At 38.8% G+C, this 18,828-nt stretch overlaps 1 protein-coding gene across 1 annotated transcript in view; it reads left to right on the plus strand.

The window, feature by feature from the left end:
- Positions 1 to 13,869, plus strand: part of LOC307027546 (FH1/FH2 domain-containing protein 3-like) — a 31,368-nt gene extending 17,499 nt beyond the window's left edge. Inside the window, exons 4-5 of the mRNA XM_079695818.1 lie at positions 12,864 to 12,931; positions 13,726 to 13,869. Coding sequence (XP_079551944.1) covers positions 12,864 to 12,931; positions 13,726 to 13,854 — 197 coding nt within the window. The 3' untranslated portion in view covers positions 13,855 to 13,869. The remainder of the gene's footprint in view (positions 1 to 12,863; positions 12,932 to 13,725) is intronic.
- The last annotated feature ends 4,959 nt before the right edge of the window (positions 13,870 to 18,828 follow it).

Raw genomic sequence — 18,828 nt, forward strand, 5'->3', positions numbered from 1 at the left:
TGATCAGTACTCATTGTACTTCCAAAATGTAGAACATGTAAGCCTTCTATAACAAGTACTGGTTTCATTAAATATCTTTGTTTGTCTGCTATTTCTTCAGTCTTTTTCCTAACCTTAAACGGCATGGGTCATGCTCATAGAATTTTTGTTAAAGAATGCACTGAATCACTTACAATTCAACCATGGTTTTTTGCTTTTTCAATAGTTTGGCAACATTTGAATATTTCCACTGCAAAGCTAAACTATCCAGCTGCTAGCTAAAGCTTCACATTTAAAACACAGACATGACGGACTTCCGGTATCAGGTCGGTCCCGAATAAACCCACGAAAGTCAACTATTCGACGAAAACAATAGAAAAAGCCGGAAATCTATTAAAAAGCAAGGCAAATTAGGAGAGAAACCTTAAAGGGACAAATCCGCCGAAGCTAGCAAACACGAGGGAGAGCTAACAGAGACACCGGAGCCACGGGATACTTCTAACATAAGATAGGGCTTTTTGCAGATGATGTCATAGCCTATCTTGATCAACCGAATACATCACTTCCGGTGCTTATGGAGCTTCTAGAAACATATGGACACCTTTCTGGATATAAAATTAATATTTCAAAAACACAGATACTAACACTTAACTACACACCATCAACAATGATTAGGGATACATTTCATCTTAATCGGAATTTAAAGCAAATAAAATATTTGGGTGTCATCATTACTAGAGGATTAAATAAAATATAATAATAATAATGCATTTGATTTATGGGCGCCTTTCAAAGCTCTCAAGGACACCTTACAGAGCATAATTAAAAACAAGCAACAAAGAAGATCACACAGTAATTCAAGACTTAAAAACAACAACCAGTTTAGAAAAATTATTAAGATATGGAATATGCCATTTTAAAAAGGTGTATTTTCAGGCTGGATTTGAAGGTTGAGAGTGAGTCCATATTGCGGATGTCTTGTGGGAGAGAGTTCCAGAGACGGGGTGCAGAGTGGCTGAAGGCTCTTGAGGATCGGAGGGCACGAGAGGGAGTGTAGGTGTGAAGGAGTTCAGAGAGATATGGAGGTGCAAGACTGTGAAGGGCCTTGAAGGTGAGGAGCAACACTTTCAAATCTACGCGGTATTTAACGGGGAGCCAATGGAGTTGTTGGAGAACCGGAGTGATATGATTAATGGAAGGAGTTCTGGTAATGATACGGGCGGCTGAGTTTTGGACCAGTTGGAAGCTTACGCAGGGATTTGTGAGGAAGACCAGAGAGGATGGAGTTGCAATAATCAATACGGGATGTAACGAGGGCGTGGATGAGGATGGCGGTGCTGTTGGGTGTAATGATGGGCGGAGGCGGTTAATATTGCGGAGGTGGAAGTAGGCAGATGTTGTTGATGTGAGCTTCAAATGATAAGGTGCTGTCAAGGATGACACCCAAGTATAGTATAATATACAAAGCAAACTACAATAAGATAAATCAAGAGATACAAAAAGATATCGAGAGATGGTCTACTCTACCACTAGACTTTACCTCTAGAATTGAGACGGTGAAAATGAATCTTCTGCCACGACTTCTCTACCTTTTCCAATCCCTGCCAGTGGAGGTTCCCCAAACTCAATTTACAACATGGGACAGGCAAATATCAAGGTTTATTTGGGGGGGCAAAAAACCCAGAGTAAAGTATGAAACCCTCCAGTTACCTAAAAACAAAGGGGGCATGGGCCGTCCAAAACTAAAGAAATACTATAATACTTCCTAATTAAGACATGTTGTATGCTGGTGCAAACCATATTACACATCGAAGTGGAAGGAAATAGAAAAAGAATGCGTTGAATATCCGATCCAGAATATTATTGGCGATAAAGAAATATACAAGATAATACAGAACCAACTAGATTTAATGACATCCTTCACTCTGAAATTATGGTTTCAAATAGTTAAAAAGCATGGGATAGGGAAAGATATAGATTTACTAAAATGGGTAGCATTTGATAGTAGTTTTAAACCGGCTGGATACGATAAGGGGTTCAAACTATGGGTAACCAAGGGGATTACAGCATGGTGCTCTTTAGAGAGGGATGGGGAGCTGGAGAGTTTCCAGAATTTGAAGGATAAATATGATCTGGATAAACATGACTTCTACAGGTACTTACAAATAAGGGATTACTACAAAAAGCAAATCAAAAGAGACCCCTCTGCTGAAGTGAATGGTGTGATTCAAATCATAACTAATTCATACAAAGAAATCAAAATCAAAACTGCTCTATACAAAGTATTTTCCATAAAGAAAAAACATTCAACTAAATATATAAAAGAGAAATGGGAAACAGAATTGAACACAACCATTTCAGACGATGATTGGCAAAACATGTGGAAAATACATCAATCATCCACCAATTCACGGATATGGACGGGATACTCTTGGAAGAATTTGATCAGATTTTTTATCAAACCTAAGATTCAGAGTAAATACTTAAATACAAATCCTCTGTGCTGGAGAGAATGTGGAGAATCAGAGGCCAACCATGCACACATATTTTGAAAATGCCAGAAAATACACAAGTTCTGGGAATCGATACACAAGGTTTTGCAAAAAATTACTGAGTTATGAGGTTCCCATGGACTACATGGTACTCTATCTGGGCAGTTTTACAGAGGGAAATATTCACTACATAGATAGATGTCTTGTTAAAATACTGTTGATAGCTGGCAAGAAAGCCATAACTAGGAAATGGTACAAGGTAGAGCCTCCTACTGTGGAGCAGTGGATGGAGATCCTGGAGGAGATTCATAAAATGGAAAAAATAACATATCGACTGAGACTACAAGAAACACAATATGAAGAGAAATGGGAGAAATGGTCAATGTTTAAGACACGAACAAGCGACAAGGAATACGGACTGATTGAATAAGAAGAACTGTTCTGACAAATGAGAATGTGAGTCCCGACATGCATTTTTTATTTGATATTATCTCTGTATTTGTATCCTTAGCTGTATTGTTTATTTTTGTTTTGGTTGTTATGTACGTGCACAGCTGTTGTCGTAATGCTTTTATGTAATAAAAAGTGGAAAACAACCAAACACACACATGACAGAGGTATCCATTTTCTAATCCTTCATCTCCTTTTGTCCTGTGGTACGGACTGTCATTGCTCATGCCCAGTGGATCGAGTCGATTAACAATGACATCAGAAGTAAGCCTGAGAAGTGAGGGAGGCAAAGAGAGACAGGCAGAGAGCGAGTGACACAGGAAGGCAGAGGGTGAGGGGAGACCCGGGGGAAACACTGGACGCTTGTTTTACACATGCTTTTGTTTGTGGGATTGAACAATATTTCCCACAGCTTTTGTGTCTGACTGCACAGTGCTGGAAATCAGGTCGCGCTTTAACAATGAAATATCACAGATACAATCCAATTACATAATGTCCGCTGCATGCAACACCTGGTTAAAGATTACAAAGATTAGATGATTCAAATATTTGACAGCTTTTTTTTTTTTTTACAGTTAAAGGAATATTTTGCACACTAAATAACTATTTTGTCAAACTATTACAATAGCTTTCTGGAGCCCAGTGGTTGTTTTTGAGTTACCTTTCGGGGACACAACCAGGCTGGCCACTTCCCTAAGCTAAGCTAACAGGCTGCTTTCTGTTGCTTCACATTACTGAAGACACAGTTAAAGGTAGGGTAGGTAAGAATGGAGAAACCAGCTCGAGTGCGCTTCCTTACAGAGCCCCTCCTACAACAAACGGACGCGCACATGACCAGTGAGGGCACGAGATAAGTTTGTGCACGAGATGGAAGGCTGACAGGCAGGTAGGCCATCCAGGTGGTCGTGCTTTTTACAGCGCCACGGCTTCCACAGATGATTTTTTTTTATGTATTTATTGTCAAAGCATTTCATGTATTCATTGCTATCGGGATTCCATGGAATATAGCAAAAAGTGTTTCTGAAGTGAATTACCTTCCCTGACTTTAAGTGTCAATCTTCTTATCCAACTCTCATCAAAAGAACATATACGATTAACTGCAAGCACAACATGCTGTCTGAAAGAGAAAATGAGAAGAAGCTGCTTCTCTTAAATTGGACATTGTTTTGGGAGCAAAAATCTATAGCATTTATATTATACTATTTAAAAACGTTATGTATTCCTAAAAGAAACCAACACAATGACATACTTTATATGCAGATGTGGCAATCATCTCACCATAGTCTCATTTGTTCATGATCATTCTTGACGCTTTGACATATATATAACGTTTTTTGTAATCCCACTGTGTAAAATGAACCCAGGAAGGAGACACAATACAGTGTGAAGATATAAGGATTTGTCTGGACACAGTATCGTGTGAATCTGTACTGTAGCAGCTTGTTGGCTCTGACCTGTCATCAGCGTGGTAACATCGGGTGCCAGTAAGAAAAGCTGGGTGTATTTGTGTTTGTGTTGTGGGTAACTATTCCTGTGTGTGTATGTTTGTGGACACATTAAGAGGTGACAGGGGATTATGAAGGGCACAGGGCACGCTCTGGTCTTTGAGTTTGTCAGGACATACTTTGTTTGTGAGCGTGTGTGTATCTTTATGTGTTTGAGTGTGTTTATGTGGCAGTAGGTTTCCTTCCTGAAGACATCTGCTTCTGAGCTTCCCTCGCAGCTGATGTCCTTCATCAGGGTTCAAGGTTACAGTCTGGAGATGTTTAACTGCGTGTGTCATTATACGAAAGTGCATGTAGGTATGTACTGTATATTGGTGTGTTAACTCTAAAATATAGCCGCCATTTGCTTTCACAGGGGAATCACATTCAAAGTTTGTTTTTATGTTCTCCCAAGTGTTTTCATTCTCAGTGCGTTTGCATTTAGGTTCTGTTGTTGCACTGCATCAGAGTATGCTTGTGTGGGTATGTGTGTGTCATTGCTAGTGAAATCTCTGTTTATGTCCTTCGCCACTCTTTAAATCTTCTGAAATCTTACCGTGAAACCTTGGAGGTCTTCCTCTTCTTTGCTTTTTCCTCTCTGTCTGGCATACTGAGCTCATGGGGCCTCTATCGTCATCTGTGCCATCAACAGCCTCAGTACTCGCACTGTAGGCCAAGAGCAACAGACAGAAAATAGACAGTCGCAAAATAACCGAGTTATCCTCAGCAGTGTGGCCTTCGCTGCCTGCCAAGCGTTCCTTTGCACTTGACATGAGGCTGAAATCATGCATTATTATCCAAACTATATTACATTATGACAGATTGATGGAGTATTTATCCTTTTAACTCCACAAGGAAATTCCACCGACAGTATATTTGCACATGGGTACTGATATAAAATGCAAACCTTTTATAGAGACATTTTAAAGGATTGATTTTAAGGCGTCATTGAAGTTTACTCTTATTCGTCTAAAGCCGGGGTGTCAAACTCAAGGCCCGGGGGCCAAATCTGGCCCGCGACCTAATTTTATGTGGCCCGCAAGTGCCTGCAAAGAATATAATATACAATACAATTGGTGTAATTGTTGAATATTTACTTTCAATTATTTGCCCTAGACTTCTGCTTTCAGACGTAGTTATTTTTGAAAGATATTACCAGATCTGATAATAATCCAATGCAGGGACAACAATGTAATATAATACATTATTATTTAATATATATTATATATTTACATGTGTATATTTATATAAATTACTTACCTGCCCTTTGAGTGCAACCATAATGCTGATGTGGCCCGGGAGGAAATTGAGTTTGACACCCCTGGTCTAAAGGAAAGAATAATCTGCCAGTGGTGTGAAATTCCTTGTTTAAGATGATCAGTTGGAAACAAAAGTGTATTAGTTGATATAAGAAATCACGACAGGTGAAACTGCATTGGCAACAACTGGAATTGTATCATGCAGTTGACTTTTTATCGGGCTCCACACACGGTGCGCTGCATGACCTGTCCACGGATTGAACTCAGTCTCTCGGCTTGTTACAGTAGAACACAACCCGCCCACCTATATTTAGCATGATACCAGCGCAGAGAGGGAAAGACTTCCTGGGATTAAATTAAGCTCTCCAGCGTGCCATTACACCAAGGGCTCCTCTCACTTCGTTATTTTAGATCCCACTGAAGACGTGGTCTAAAAGCCAGCTGACTGATTGGCCCAGACGGCCGTGTGGGGTGCAACAAAATCCTCCAGAAACATAAGCCAGCGGGTATAACTGGGCTTAAATGTAAGACCACCAGCTGAGACCCTTCCCTCTCTCGCCTGACCCATAGACAGTTGTGCCGTCCTGAAAATATTACCCTTGGTTGACCTTAGTGCCTTCTTCTCTGATGGAATCATTCCTTCTGATCAGATTTACATGCATGCTGTGGGCGGAGAGGTTCCACCTTTTTATCTGTGATGTTGGTGATTAGGTCTGCCTCTTTGAATCTATTTATTTATTTATGTTGTTCTGCCACACATTACATTATATGTCATTTCATTAAAGTGGACCTATCATGCTATATTTGAATAATATAGTGTAGGACCATACCTATATAAGGCATATTTATACTTTTTATTTTTCAAAATACCAAACAGATCATGCATTTTAGCCATTTCTCATTTCGCTCAATTTAACACTGTCTTTGCATGGGCTGATTCTGTGAGAACAGCACCATCTACAGGCCTGGCATATGTACTACAGCGTCTCCAGCGCTTTCAAACGGCAATGTCCGTGGCTGCCTCCTCCTGATTGGTGGAGTTGGCCCAATAGCCGTAGCGCCACTTCTGTGATGTCATAGAAGTGTTCAAATCTGTATCAGTCTGTATCAGATCCGTTGCAGCCCCTTTTTAAGAGATTTGGGTATGGAGGAAAATAGAGAGGGTTGTGTTTTCTGACACTTGGTGAGTTCCCTGGAACACTGGGGGGACACATATTCATGAAGAAAAGACGTACAAAAGTGCATTTTGCATGATAGGTCACCTTTAAGTCAATGATTTTATCCGAGTTGACTTAAAATCAACCATAAAACAAATGTACTTGCAGTTACATCAGCACACTGTTTAAAGTGCTACTGCATTGGCTTTAAATAAACCAAACTTTTAAAGTTTCAATACCTTTTGTTTTTGAATTGGCCAAGGTGCAAACAGTTGGGTTTCTTCGTAGTATTAGAAAGTGAATTTGGAAGTGAGAAAACAGGCTGTTTCATCTTTTACTTCCAAGATTGTAGAACAACATGAATTAAGCGTCTGTTACCTCAAGTTATTATTATACCCTAACTTCCTCAGCAGAGAAACTGCATTTTAAGATAACCTTGCAATGGCTTCAATAGTCTTCTTCATTAACCCTTTCATTCATACATGCATTTGAGTCAGTTGCATGTTTATTTAAACCTGCCATAACACATTCCTTGACCACTAGGGAGCAGTGAAAACATGCTATAAATACAGCTTAGCATGCATATGGAGAACATGTTAGCAAACAGTGGCACAATCAGAAAAATACTACGCAACATTAGCATTCATTTCAAGCTGGGCCAAATCAATGTAAGTCCAACAGTCTTTTATCTCTGTGTATAGTCTTTAATAGCTAGAGATAAATATAGTATCTTGCTCTTTAGCTGCTTAATTCCCCACCATTTCCACTATTTGTTATAATCTGTTTTCCATTTGTTGATGTGCAGATTGTGTACTCCAGATTTTAAGAGCTTTTTAAAAGAACAAGCTGCTGCTGTGGCCAACAATCACGCTTTAGAATACAGAAAATGCACGAACATACTGTATGTTTTTGATGCTTATGGATGAATTTAATAAGCTCATATGTTGAATGCCAAACAGATAATCACATTTTTCTTCTCAGCCTGCAGACTCTCACCTTCACAACACTATTTCTGTAACCAGGTTGACTTCAAGACACTTCTGCTGAGCTGAGCTGTTGTTCAATCTCAGGGATTAAGCATAGTAGTAGTAGTAGTAGTAGTAGTAGTAGTAGTAGTAGACTGTTGGTTCCATTTACTGAGGCCAACTAAGCAGAATTACACTTCAATCAATTAAAGGACTTTGGGATTTAGCATGTGATATGTCGCAGCAGGTCAAATAAGTACTGTGCAGTTCTGCTGTGGATTAGGCCTGCTGTAGCCTGAGATGGCCCGTGCACACACACACACACACACACACACACACACACACACACACACACACACACACACACACACACACACACACACACACACACACACACACACACACACACACACACACACACACACACACAGTTTTTACTCTATATTTTCCAGAGGGCTTGTTTTCCTCATAAATAGAATAATTGGATAAGTGCACAATAGACATATTTCTTGGGTCCTCCTCACACGGTGTTTCGGATGTGATAAACCCTATGAAGCTCCCACAGTAACTGGACTCCATGTCCCCATAAAGCTCTAATTATAGAAAAAGCCGGGCCCCCTGGGAGAGGCTCTGAGAATAGCCACTTAGTGTACAGTTCATAGGTTGTGTGTGTTGTTAAATATCATCAAAGCCATATGGACCAAGAGGTTTGTTTGATAATAAGTAAACAGGGAACAAGTGGATTCATAATTCTGCTGGTTGATTTTGCCCCCGCTTTAAGAAAATTAAATATTTAAAGATGGTATATGGGACTAAATGACTCGTTAAGGCGGACATATTGCAGTGCATGTGAGGTCACGGTGAAACAGCTTGGATAGAACTGCAATTCCTCCAAAACAAAACAGTAAAACTCCAAGCGAACCTATAAAGAAAATGTGCCTTTCTGTCTTTCCTTCATCTGTCTGTCTGCTCTCAGTGAACACACACAGAGGTTAACACTCTCTCATATACACAAACACAAACACACTATACACAGGCTGCGTACAAACCACAATGATACATCCCAGTGAGTGCCTCAGCTTTTCTTGTGACAATAAGAAAATCAAGGGCCAGGAAAAAAGGAGAATGACCAGCTAGACACGTTGACAGGCAAACCCTCACTTCCAAAACCTCCCATCTTTTCTCTGATTTGACTAATCTCTCTCTGAGACCAGCAGAGGGAACCTTATTTACAGGGCTCAGCAATCATGCAAATCATTTGATCATTTTAGTAGACAACTGGTGAAAAAACAATTAAACACATACTTTTTCTGAAGCTGATAATGGAAGTAGCTTAAGAGAGAACCATCTGGCTTCCTTTTCACATGTTAAAGGTGGCACATGTGAAGATAGGGCACTCACAAGAAATGCTGCTAAAGTTGATGAGCTCAAATTAGTATTTCAATTAGCCTGGAAACATGAGTTTAGTTGTCAGCTAACTCCAGATTTATTTACTTCGTTTTTTATTTGATAACTAAAAAAATATTTTTTAAGAGGCAAACAAATGGACTTTAGGCAAGTAAAAAAAAAAACTCACACACCAAATGATGATGTGTTATCTTCCTAGTTTGTCTTTGGTTTGTTATTTCAGTCTCCCTCTGGAGAAATGCAGAGTTGTTAGGCCAAGCTGTTTGGCCCAGAGGTTGAAGGTGAGAGTCATTTGTTTGAATTATTTCCAGCTTGAAAGCACCATCGCTCCAGACACACAGTGTTAAGACAGCTGGAGCCTTTTGTGACAATGGGAAATTGGCCCATTGATTATTTAGCGTGTCTGACTCTGATGACTCTGGAGCAGAGGGGTAATTATGTTGACAAGACTTTATTAGCAAACATCAAGTGACTACACAGTATCGCCATGGCAAACTTAAAGTTGGCATGGATGTGAGACTGTTTTTCGCTGTGCAAAAAACATGTTAATAAGTTAATCGCATTTTTCTACTGAATATTTTCATGTCCAATTAAAGTGAGTTAAAAATTGTATCAAAAAATGAAGATATTTGGTTCAAGAAAATCTGTTAAAGAAGGGGATCTCAACCAATAGGCAGTGTAGCGGCCAAAACCATATAGAAATAAAACAGATAATTAATTAAGTTAAAATAATACAGCCGCTGAGGCACTAGTTAGCAGATCTTACGCAGGGCAATGATCCAGGTCCAGACAAGATTCTCCATTCGTGCAGTTTATTCCGATAACAAAGTACAACGAACAGGTTTCCTATATCCCGTTTCCTATGTCCCTCTTCCTTAAGCCTTTCCTATGGCTTTCCTTTTGCTGGCTTGAAACACCCTGGTAAAAAAACGTTTGCCTACTAGTGCTCTGGCCCCCACCACCCACCTGTCTCCAATATATACAATTACACCAGGTGCTCTAATCACCCAGTGCCCAAAACATGCCTTCAAAATAAAAGCGTAGAAACTACTTTAACTTATGGCACTAACTAAGAATACATATAAATAAATGATAATTATAATAAACACTATAAACAGCAAGAAAATAAATGTTAAACTATTAAATAATATAAAGAGATATATATATCTAGCAGGCAGAGTACATGGATTGTCTCTTAAGATATTATAGAGATGGTACATTCTTACATAAAACAATGTGATTATGTGGAACCATTTCATATTTAATGTTTACATTTGCTGAACATTAAAGAATTGTTGGATTCCAAAATTGTGTTTACTGAACTTTTAATTTAGTGTGTTTATTTTACATTGCAGATGGTTGTCCCTTTACAATCTAGCTAATAATAATACCCACCTTGTCACACCTGAATGCATCACCAGCAGTAGGCTACACCATAATGAATCAAGCCGAGTGTAAGGCTTATCGCTGCTGCTGACATGACCCTGATGGGCAGCAGACGTTTTGCTAAAGGTTACTCTGACAGCTCCTGATAAAGACCATGAACATTACACGTGACCGACTGAATCTAACGTTGGCCTTGAAGGGCCGAGTGTTCCTCGAATCACTGAGAGGCCACTTCATTTCCAGGGAATACTAGACAAACGAGAATGAGGAAAATGCAACAATTGTTTGTTTACCTAAATGAGGGGTCGATTATATATTCATTGTTTTTTTTGAAGTGGTTCTGTAATCAAAAGGTTAAGGGAAAAAGTGAACTGGTTTTTCTCTGTGCCAGAAAGTGATTATGCTTAATTGACCCCTGTCATATTGATTTTGTTTATAACAGCTGGCTTAGAAAAGGTTAAAAATTCAAAAGTTTTATTTCAAATACATGCCAGGAAACACATTTAGTTTGTTTATCTTTGGAAGGGCAGTTCCATGTCACCTCTGCCTCAAATCATACCCTTGCATGCAGTCAGTGGTCACCCTTTCCTTGCCTTTCCTTGCCTTTCTTTTCCTTTCCTTTCATTTCCTTTCCTTTCCTTTCATTTCCTTTCCTTTCCTTTCTTTTTCAATCCTTTACTTTCTTTTTCTTTCCTGACCTGTCTTGTGTTTTCCTTTCCTTTCCTTTCCTTCTATTCCCTTTATTACGCCCACCTCTTTCATGCCTATCTATACATATTATTCCCTCTCTTTTCCTGCTATTATACCTATTTGTGAGAATCACTCATTTCCTCCCACTGACACTCATCACCAGCTGCCCCCTAGGCTCTAATGATGTGGTTGATTTGATTATCTCTTCTGTAGACTACCATGATGTATTTCATGAATGCCGCTGCTGAACTCACACAAAGCGTCCCGCAGACGGAGAAACAGAAAGGCTGGTCATTTGTAGTCTGTGTGCGTAATGATAATGATTTTGATTTTGTGTTAGCCTTGTCTAGCTTAGTGATGGTTCCCACTTAGCTACAGACAGCAGGCCCTTACCTCTGTAGACTTTTAACCCTTCGCTGATGGAGTGAAGATATTTCATCAACATACAAACTCTGGTTTACACACACAGTCTCCCAGCCCCTGCACACAGTTCATACACACACATGGACAGTATGGACAATATGTGTTTCTGTCTGATCCTTGTGGTATACTATGTACATGCAAATAATAGTACTATGTGTACAGCATTACAGCCTCAAAAACGTTATTGCACATTATTTTCAAAAATATTTATTATGTTTCACATGAAAGGTATTTTTTTAATTGTAAAGCCCCCGTAGGCATATATGTGGATGCACAGATATACACTCGGGACACTAAGGATTCCACTGTAACACAAAGTGAATTGATGCGTGCCCAACACCAGGCAACTTGAAAGCTTGTGTTGAAACTTGTGGTTTTAATTAATGCATTTTCAGATTAAATATCAACAGCAAAATATACCCACACCTTTGCTCCTATACTAGAATTATGTTGATTCTAATGGTGTTAGGGTAATACATACTTTATTATAGGATAGGGTCGTAGAAATATATATTAAACTCACTATGTAATGCAATGCTACCATATATGCAAGTACACAGACTTTTATGGCCCTGTAGTTTGATAGAAGTCTATTAATGATGTCTTGTAATCATGTATAGAAATAATAAGGCTAAATATCAGATGTGATGGTGTTAGAGCTCGTAGTCGTTGGTTCTGAGTGCTTTCCATGTCGTGACCTGAATACCTCACCGTTGAAGCCCGGCCAGCAGCTCATTAACATTCCAATACAGCTCTAATCACCACTGCAATGTGTGTGTGTGTGTGTGTGCATGTGCATGTGTGTGCATGTGTGTGTGTTTGTTATAAAGACAGAAACCATGCAAAGTGTGTGATGAAGTGCCTGCCTCAGGTGATCAGAGCTGAGCGGTGCGATTGGTTCCATCTACCTCCGGCCTTCCTCTGCATATCAAACTATTGCGCAAGTCTTGCACAGCTGAGACTCATTTTCACTTCCAAGTTTTATCGACTTAGTCATGAGACATATGAGGATTGGTGTGAGATGAAAGGTGCACATTCACACGGAAAGGAACAATACAAGCAGATTATGTAAAAAACACTTGCTTAAAATAATGGGGAAACAGTTTTTAACTTGAGCTTTTTATTACTGTTTGTTGATAATAACCACTCCCTTGTGTCTCTCTCCCTCCAGAAAGACTGTATAACTCCAATGGACGTGACTTGAGAAGGGCCCTGTTCTCTCTAAAGCAGATCTTTCAGGTAACACGCATATTTCACATGCAATTACTGTCCGTTTGTTATTGCAGAATACAGTTAGTTATTGTGGCCACCATGCGCCTCCCTGATGACAGGGATCTCCATCAACGTGGCGTTTCTCTCCCTGTGTGTGTGTGTGTGTGTGTGTATGTGGGTGTGTGTAGGCCTTTGTGTGTGGGGTGTATTTGTACTCATGTGTTTGTGTGAATCTTTATTTTAAGATGAGAGGAGTGAGCCACATAAAGCTCAAAAGTGCTTTTTCTGGAACACAAAAGAACACAAGAATACTGAACTATAACAAAAACAATTAAATAGCAATGCAAGTGCTTGCTAATGCAGCATTTAAGTACAATTATTAAATTTACAAACACTTAAATTGACCTCCAACATTTTTTCATTTGATCATTTAGCACAAAATGTCTTGTCAGTTAAATTAAAAACATCCATCTCTTCTCTTTGTCGTTCCACTGCTGCAGCTTGGTTAAAACAATTAAAAAAAGGCCGGAGTTTTCTCCCAGATTCCATGCTTATTTTTTACCCTAGACACATGACAGTCTAAATTGACAAATGACTAAACACATGGTTGTTGACACGTGTATGTATCAGCTGTTCTGGGGAATGAAGCATTGTTAGTCCAAGCACTGACACCATGTGGTAACAAAAGAGAATACAACCTGAATTCACTCGAGTCAAATGATGAGTTCTAGGAGGGATTTTGTGTGATTCTATAAGTATAAAACCAGTGTGTACTGTGCTTACTTGTCCTATGCTCTCTTTCCCCCCCTGTTTTACTCCAGGATGACAAAGACCTGGTCCATGAGTTTGTGATGGCCGAAGGTCTGACCTGTCTCATCAAAGTGGGCGCAGAAGCTGACCAGAACTACCAGAACTACATATTGAGAGGTAACGTTTCCCTGCCTCTTTGATAACTGTAATCTGATAGAGTTTTACATGTATGAATAATGACAGTTATGGTAAAAAATAGGTCAAGTTAGGTAAAGAAATGAAAAAAAGCTAAGAATACACAAATACAATCAGAAAAACCTGAATGCATCAGCTGATTTTCCATCTTAAAAAATATTGTAGTAAACATTAAAGGTAGGTAAGAATGGAGAAACCAGCTCGAGTGCGCTAGAATTTGAAAGTACGCAGCCTGAAAGTGAATGACCTACCCCACCTTTAACAAAGCTTTGCAACATTATTTTTAACAGAATTAGATTTGGAGTGTGGCAGTTACCAATAACAGGAAGTACAGGCGTGTGTCATATGTCAAATAATAACAAGAGTAAATGTTTAAATATTTGCTTCCTTTTTTTTCACCACATTTTTGAACAATCATCTTTTCACGAGAGCTGAGGATTTGATCAAATAAATCAAAGATAGAAAGATATAAGAACAACTATGATAATAATAATAATAATAATAGTAGTCCAAAAAAATAAACTTTTATGATGAGAGAATGAGAACAACATATCTAGTCAAAAAAACGAGTTATTTCTCCAGTCATTGTTCAATATTTGTTTTAAATGAAATGTCCCTGATCAGAATGCCATATGGTTGAATAGCTCTCTCGACTAGCTGCTTCTCATTACTGGCAGGCAGTCCTTCCATTAAACGAATAACCCAGTATCTAGGTTATTCACAGATGTGTCTTAGGTCAGGGTTGATTCGATTTTGCAGGATCAATTTGTAACTTTTCCCCGTCGTGTCCGGTGTGAAGATCTTGGTATAAAAATCTCTCTTAGCAACACGAACACTATATAGACAAATGTATTGAATTCAGGTGATCATTCAGTCCTGTTGCCAGTCGGAATGCATGTTTCAATGCCAAAGGGTTTAACGGGCAGTCCAATAATTGAAGATAAAACTTTCATGTTCAATTTAAGGTTCAAATACATAGTTGAGGAACAAAGCGTCTCTGTTCTTCTCTTGTTCACTGTGTGTGAGCTGAACTCTGCCTTCACAGAAACTAGGGATGTCCCGATCACCTTTTTTTGCTCCCGATCCGATTCCGATCATTTGATTTTGACAATTTGCCGATAACGATTTTTCCCGATCCGATCTTTATGCAATACATTAACAGGAAAAAAAGCATTCAAGTTGTCCCTTAAAGTTATTTTTTTATTTAAATTGTATATTCTATCCAACATGGATATAGCTTCTTTTTTTCACAGCAGCATTGTATCAGTTCAGTTGTGCAGCATTGGATCAAAACAAAATAAAGCTTATCAGTACTCGTTAGCTTACTGCTACAATTAGACACTGCGCCCACTCTGTTGCCAGATTTGAGAGAAATAAGCAGGTCTATGAAAACAAGCCCCAAAGAAGCAACACATACATGATGTTCTGTAATTTGAAACCAAAACTAAGGCCTCAGGATGACTTTAAGACTTGAACATGGTCATTTTTGTTTTGTAACATTGAATACAACATTTTAAAAAAAGTATTTAAAAAAAATAAAAAAATCCGGATCCCCGATTTTTTCTCTCCCGATTCCGATCTTTTGAAAATCACGTGATTGGCTCCGATCCCCGATCACGTGATCGGATCGGGACATCTCTAACAGAAACGTTAGTGGTGAGATTCTCTCTCAGTATTATGTTGACACAGAGCAACGGTGGAAGCCTCTGCTACTGTTCTCCGTGTTTGAATGACTTCAAATCAACAACAGGAAACTAGGGTGTGTGCTATTTTAGAACGTTTTTTTTTTTTTTTTTAGCTCAAAGCTGATTCAGTGAGATGGGAATCATTTCTTAACTACTGTACATTTAAATGTACTACATGGCTCTTTCTGTGTTAGAACATAACAATACAAGTGACGATTTCTGTTTATATATTAATTGAAAATGTTTATGATTCAGGATTTGCATTATTATCCTGGGTTCATTTCATAGTTCAGAGTTTTCCATTTATTACACTTACGAATTTGTCAAATAATTTGCACCAAAGTGGTCTGGTCTGAATCAGAAAATAGTAGAACTGTCCATTTTAAAACTTGTAGGAAATCCCCCAAGATCCCTGAAATAAAAATCTGAACGAAAGGAATTCAACAAAATGTCTCTGAATGTTAGTCAGGTCAGTTCACATATTAATACCTATACATTAACACTTTATATGAACCAAACGCAAGCAAGATCAGATGGTAATGTCACTTTGAATAACTAGACACAGACAATTTGTACTCTATAATAAACAAGCTCAATAATAACTACATTTCTCTATTACATCTACTGGGTAAAATAGTTATATTTCCAATACAGTTCAAAGCAGCTGACATTTAGAAACATAAACTCATCAGATATTAATTTTATAAAACAAGATTTCGTTTTTTGTTTTAAAATCAGCTTTCCTCCATCTAAGTAGAAACAAATTAAGTAAAAATGTAAACAAGGTTTCATTTGTTGTTACTAAAGTAGAGATAAGTGTCCCTGTGGTTGATCCGCTTTGTTCATTGGTTTGTTCAATAGTTTACAATACATTGAAAGTCAAAGCAAATGTGACATTGTGCAGACAAAATGATAACAGTCAAAGTTAGAAAAATAGCCCTGAACAAAGCTTTTACAAGACCTTTACGCCGTCGTCTTACTTCATCTCCTTAATCAGAATGCCGTAAGGTCGAATAGCTCCCTCTGCTATCTCTTTCTCCTTCGAGGCAGATGTTCCTGCATCAACAGGAATCAGCCAGTAGTCAGGTCTTGGGCATTTCTCTCTTCTTTCAGGATTGATTCGATTTTGCAGGATCACTTTGTAGCTTTTCCCCGTCTTTGATTTGAAGGTCTCGGCGTACCCCGCACTCTCAGCGACACGTATGTCTGGTGTTGAGTAGATTCTTCTTCCATATGCAGCTCTATCTCCAGCCTTGTAGTGACTGTTGATGATGCCTTTAGCTCCTTCTGAGCTCGTCCCATGGTAGGGAGCAGGCCAGTCTCCAGCTACAGAGTGACTCCTCCATCCTTTTGTGCCCAACCAGGTGTTTCCGTATGGATATCTGCCTAGGACCTTTAACGCCATCCGGTACCAACCTTTGGCGCTCATAAGGCTCGCCACCTCTCACGCACTCAGCCGAGTCAGAGAGATCAGTGAAGTCGTAGTCATACCGCGGGTCAAAAAAGTCTTTGTCATCGATTGAGAAAGAAACCGTTTCAGGCCTTTTAAAATAATGTCTGCATTACTCAATAAAGCAATTATGTATAAAAATGAACTCCCATGTGATTTAATGTATGTGGTTGATTAGCTTTGATCATTGGGTTATACAAGTGATTGAAGTCAAAGCAGATGTAACACTGTGAAGACAACATTGAAAGGCCCTTGATAACCAGTCAACTAGAAATATGCCATGTCTCTAAACATCTTTAGAAGTTCATACGGTCATAGAAGTATTGAAAAATTCCACCAAGTAAACCAGCCTCCGCCTCAGCCTCATTATCTTCCTTCATCTCCTGCATCAGAATGCCGTAAGGTCGAATAGCTCTCTCTGCTATCCATTCCTCCTTCCAGGACATTTGGGGCTAGTAACCCCAGGGAATCCGTGTCTGGGGACTTTGTCCTGGTTGTTTTTCTCTGTGTATGCTGCTCTGGATGTATGTGCCATACAAGCGTACAGAGCTCATTTTCAGAGAAACTTTAAAGAAAGGCATCAGTAAAGTGGAACTTCTGTGTGAACTATTCACATCTTAAACTGCACTGTAACTTTTTATTCGTGTATTTTTTTTAAAATAAATTCAAACTCAAGGCCCGTGGGCCAAATCCGGCCCGTGACCTCATTTTCTGCGGCCCCACAAGAGCTTGCAAAGAATATTATATGTTTATTATACGGTTACATGATGATTTACAGAAACACGTTGCCCATAAACTACATGTCCCACAATGCATCTCAATTTAGACTTTTTTCTCAGAATTTGACTTTTTTTTCTAAATATGCAAATGTTCTTAGAATGTGCTCTTTTCTCAGAATTTGACTCTTTTTTTAAAATGTTGCTTTTCTTTTCAAAATGTTATTTTTATTTTTTATTTCACTTACTTTTTTTCAAAGGTCCCATGTCATGCTTTTCCGGTTATTACCCGTCCCCTTGTGTGCTCTTGTTTGTTAGGTTGTCATAGGGTTTAACCACCTGTCCAACAATGGTGTGTGTGTGTGTGTGTGTGTGTGTGTGTGTGTGTGTGTGTGTGTGTGTGTGTGTGTGTGTGTGTGTGTGTGTGTGTGTGTGTGTGTGTGTGTGTGTGTGTGTGCGTGTGCGTGTGCGTGTGCGCGTGCGCGTGTGTGTGTGCTTAGTTTATAGTATTTTAACAGAAACTCGGAATAAAAATTGATTAGAGAATTCTCTTACACTTTCATTTTGACTCAAAGTTGACACCTTAAAAAAACATGTGCTGCTTCAACATAGAGCAAACTGCGGAAACCTGTTCTACAGCCTTCCCTGAACACTTAAAAAAGAAGCTTGGCTGTGTGTTATTTCTTAACTACTGCACAGCTACACCTGACTACATGGCTCTTTCCTTGTTAAAAAATACATTGCATAACAATACCAGTGAGGCTTTAAACAAACTTTGTTCATATTATTTCAGTTTTGATCTTAATTTGTCATAACGACTTCGGATTGGCGTTATTATCATGTGTTTATTTATCATAATTATTTTTACAGACAGTTTTCCATTTGCTTGAAATACAATTTGGTCAAATAATTTGTATTTTGTAATTATCAAGGTGTTTTTATTTTGTACACTAAGCACTTTTGCACCAAAGGGGTGTGGTCTGTATCAGCAGACAGTAGAACTACCAGTTTTAAAACTTGACAGCATCTCTGTAGGAAATCCCCCAAGATCCCAGCACCAATAAAACACTTGAGGGAAGATTAATTTCAGCTCTTTATTTATAAAAGAACAAATAAAAAAATGATCAA

This window comes from Notothenia rossii (assembly GCF_949606895.1).
Source record: "Notothenia rossii genome assembly, contig: scaffold_206, whole genome shotgun sequence".
Taxonomy (NCBI): Eukaryota; Metazoa; Chordata; class Actinopteri; order Perciformes; family Nototheniidae; genus Notothenia; species Notothenia rossii.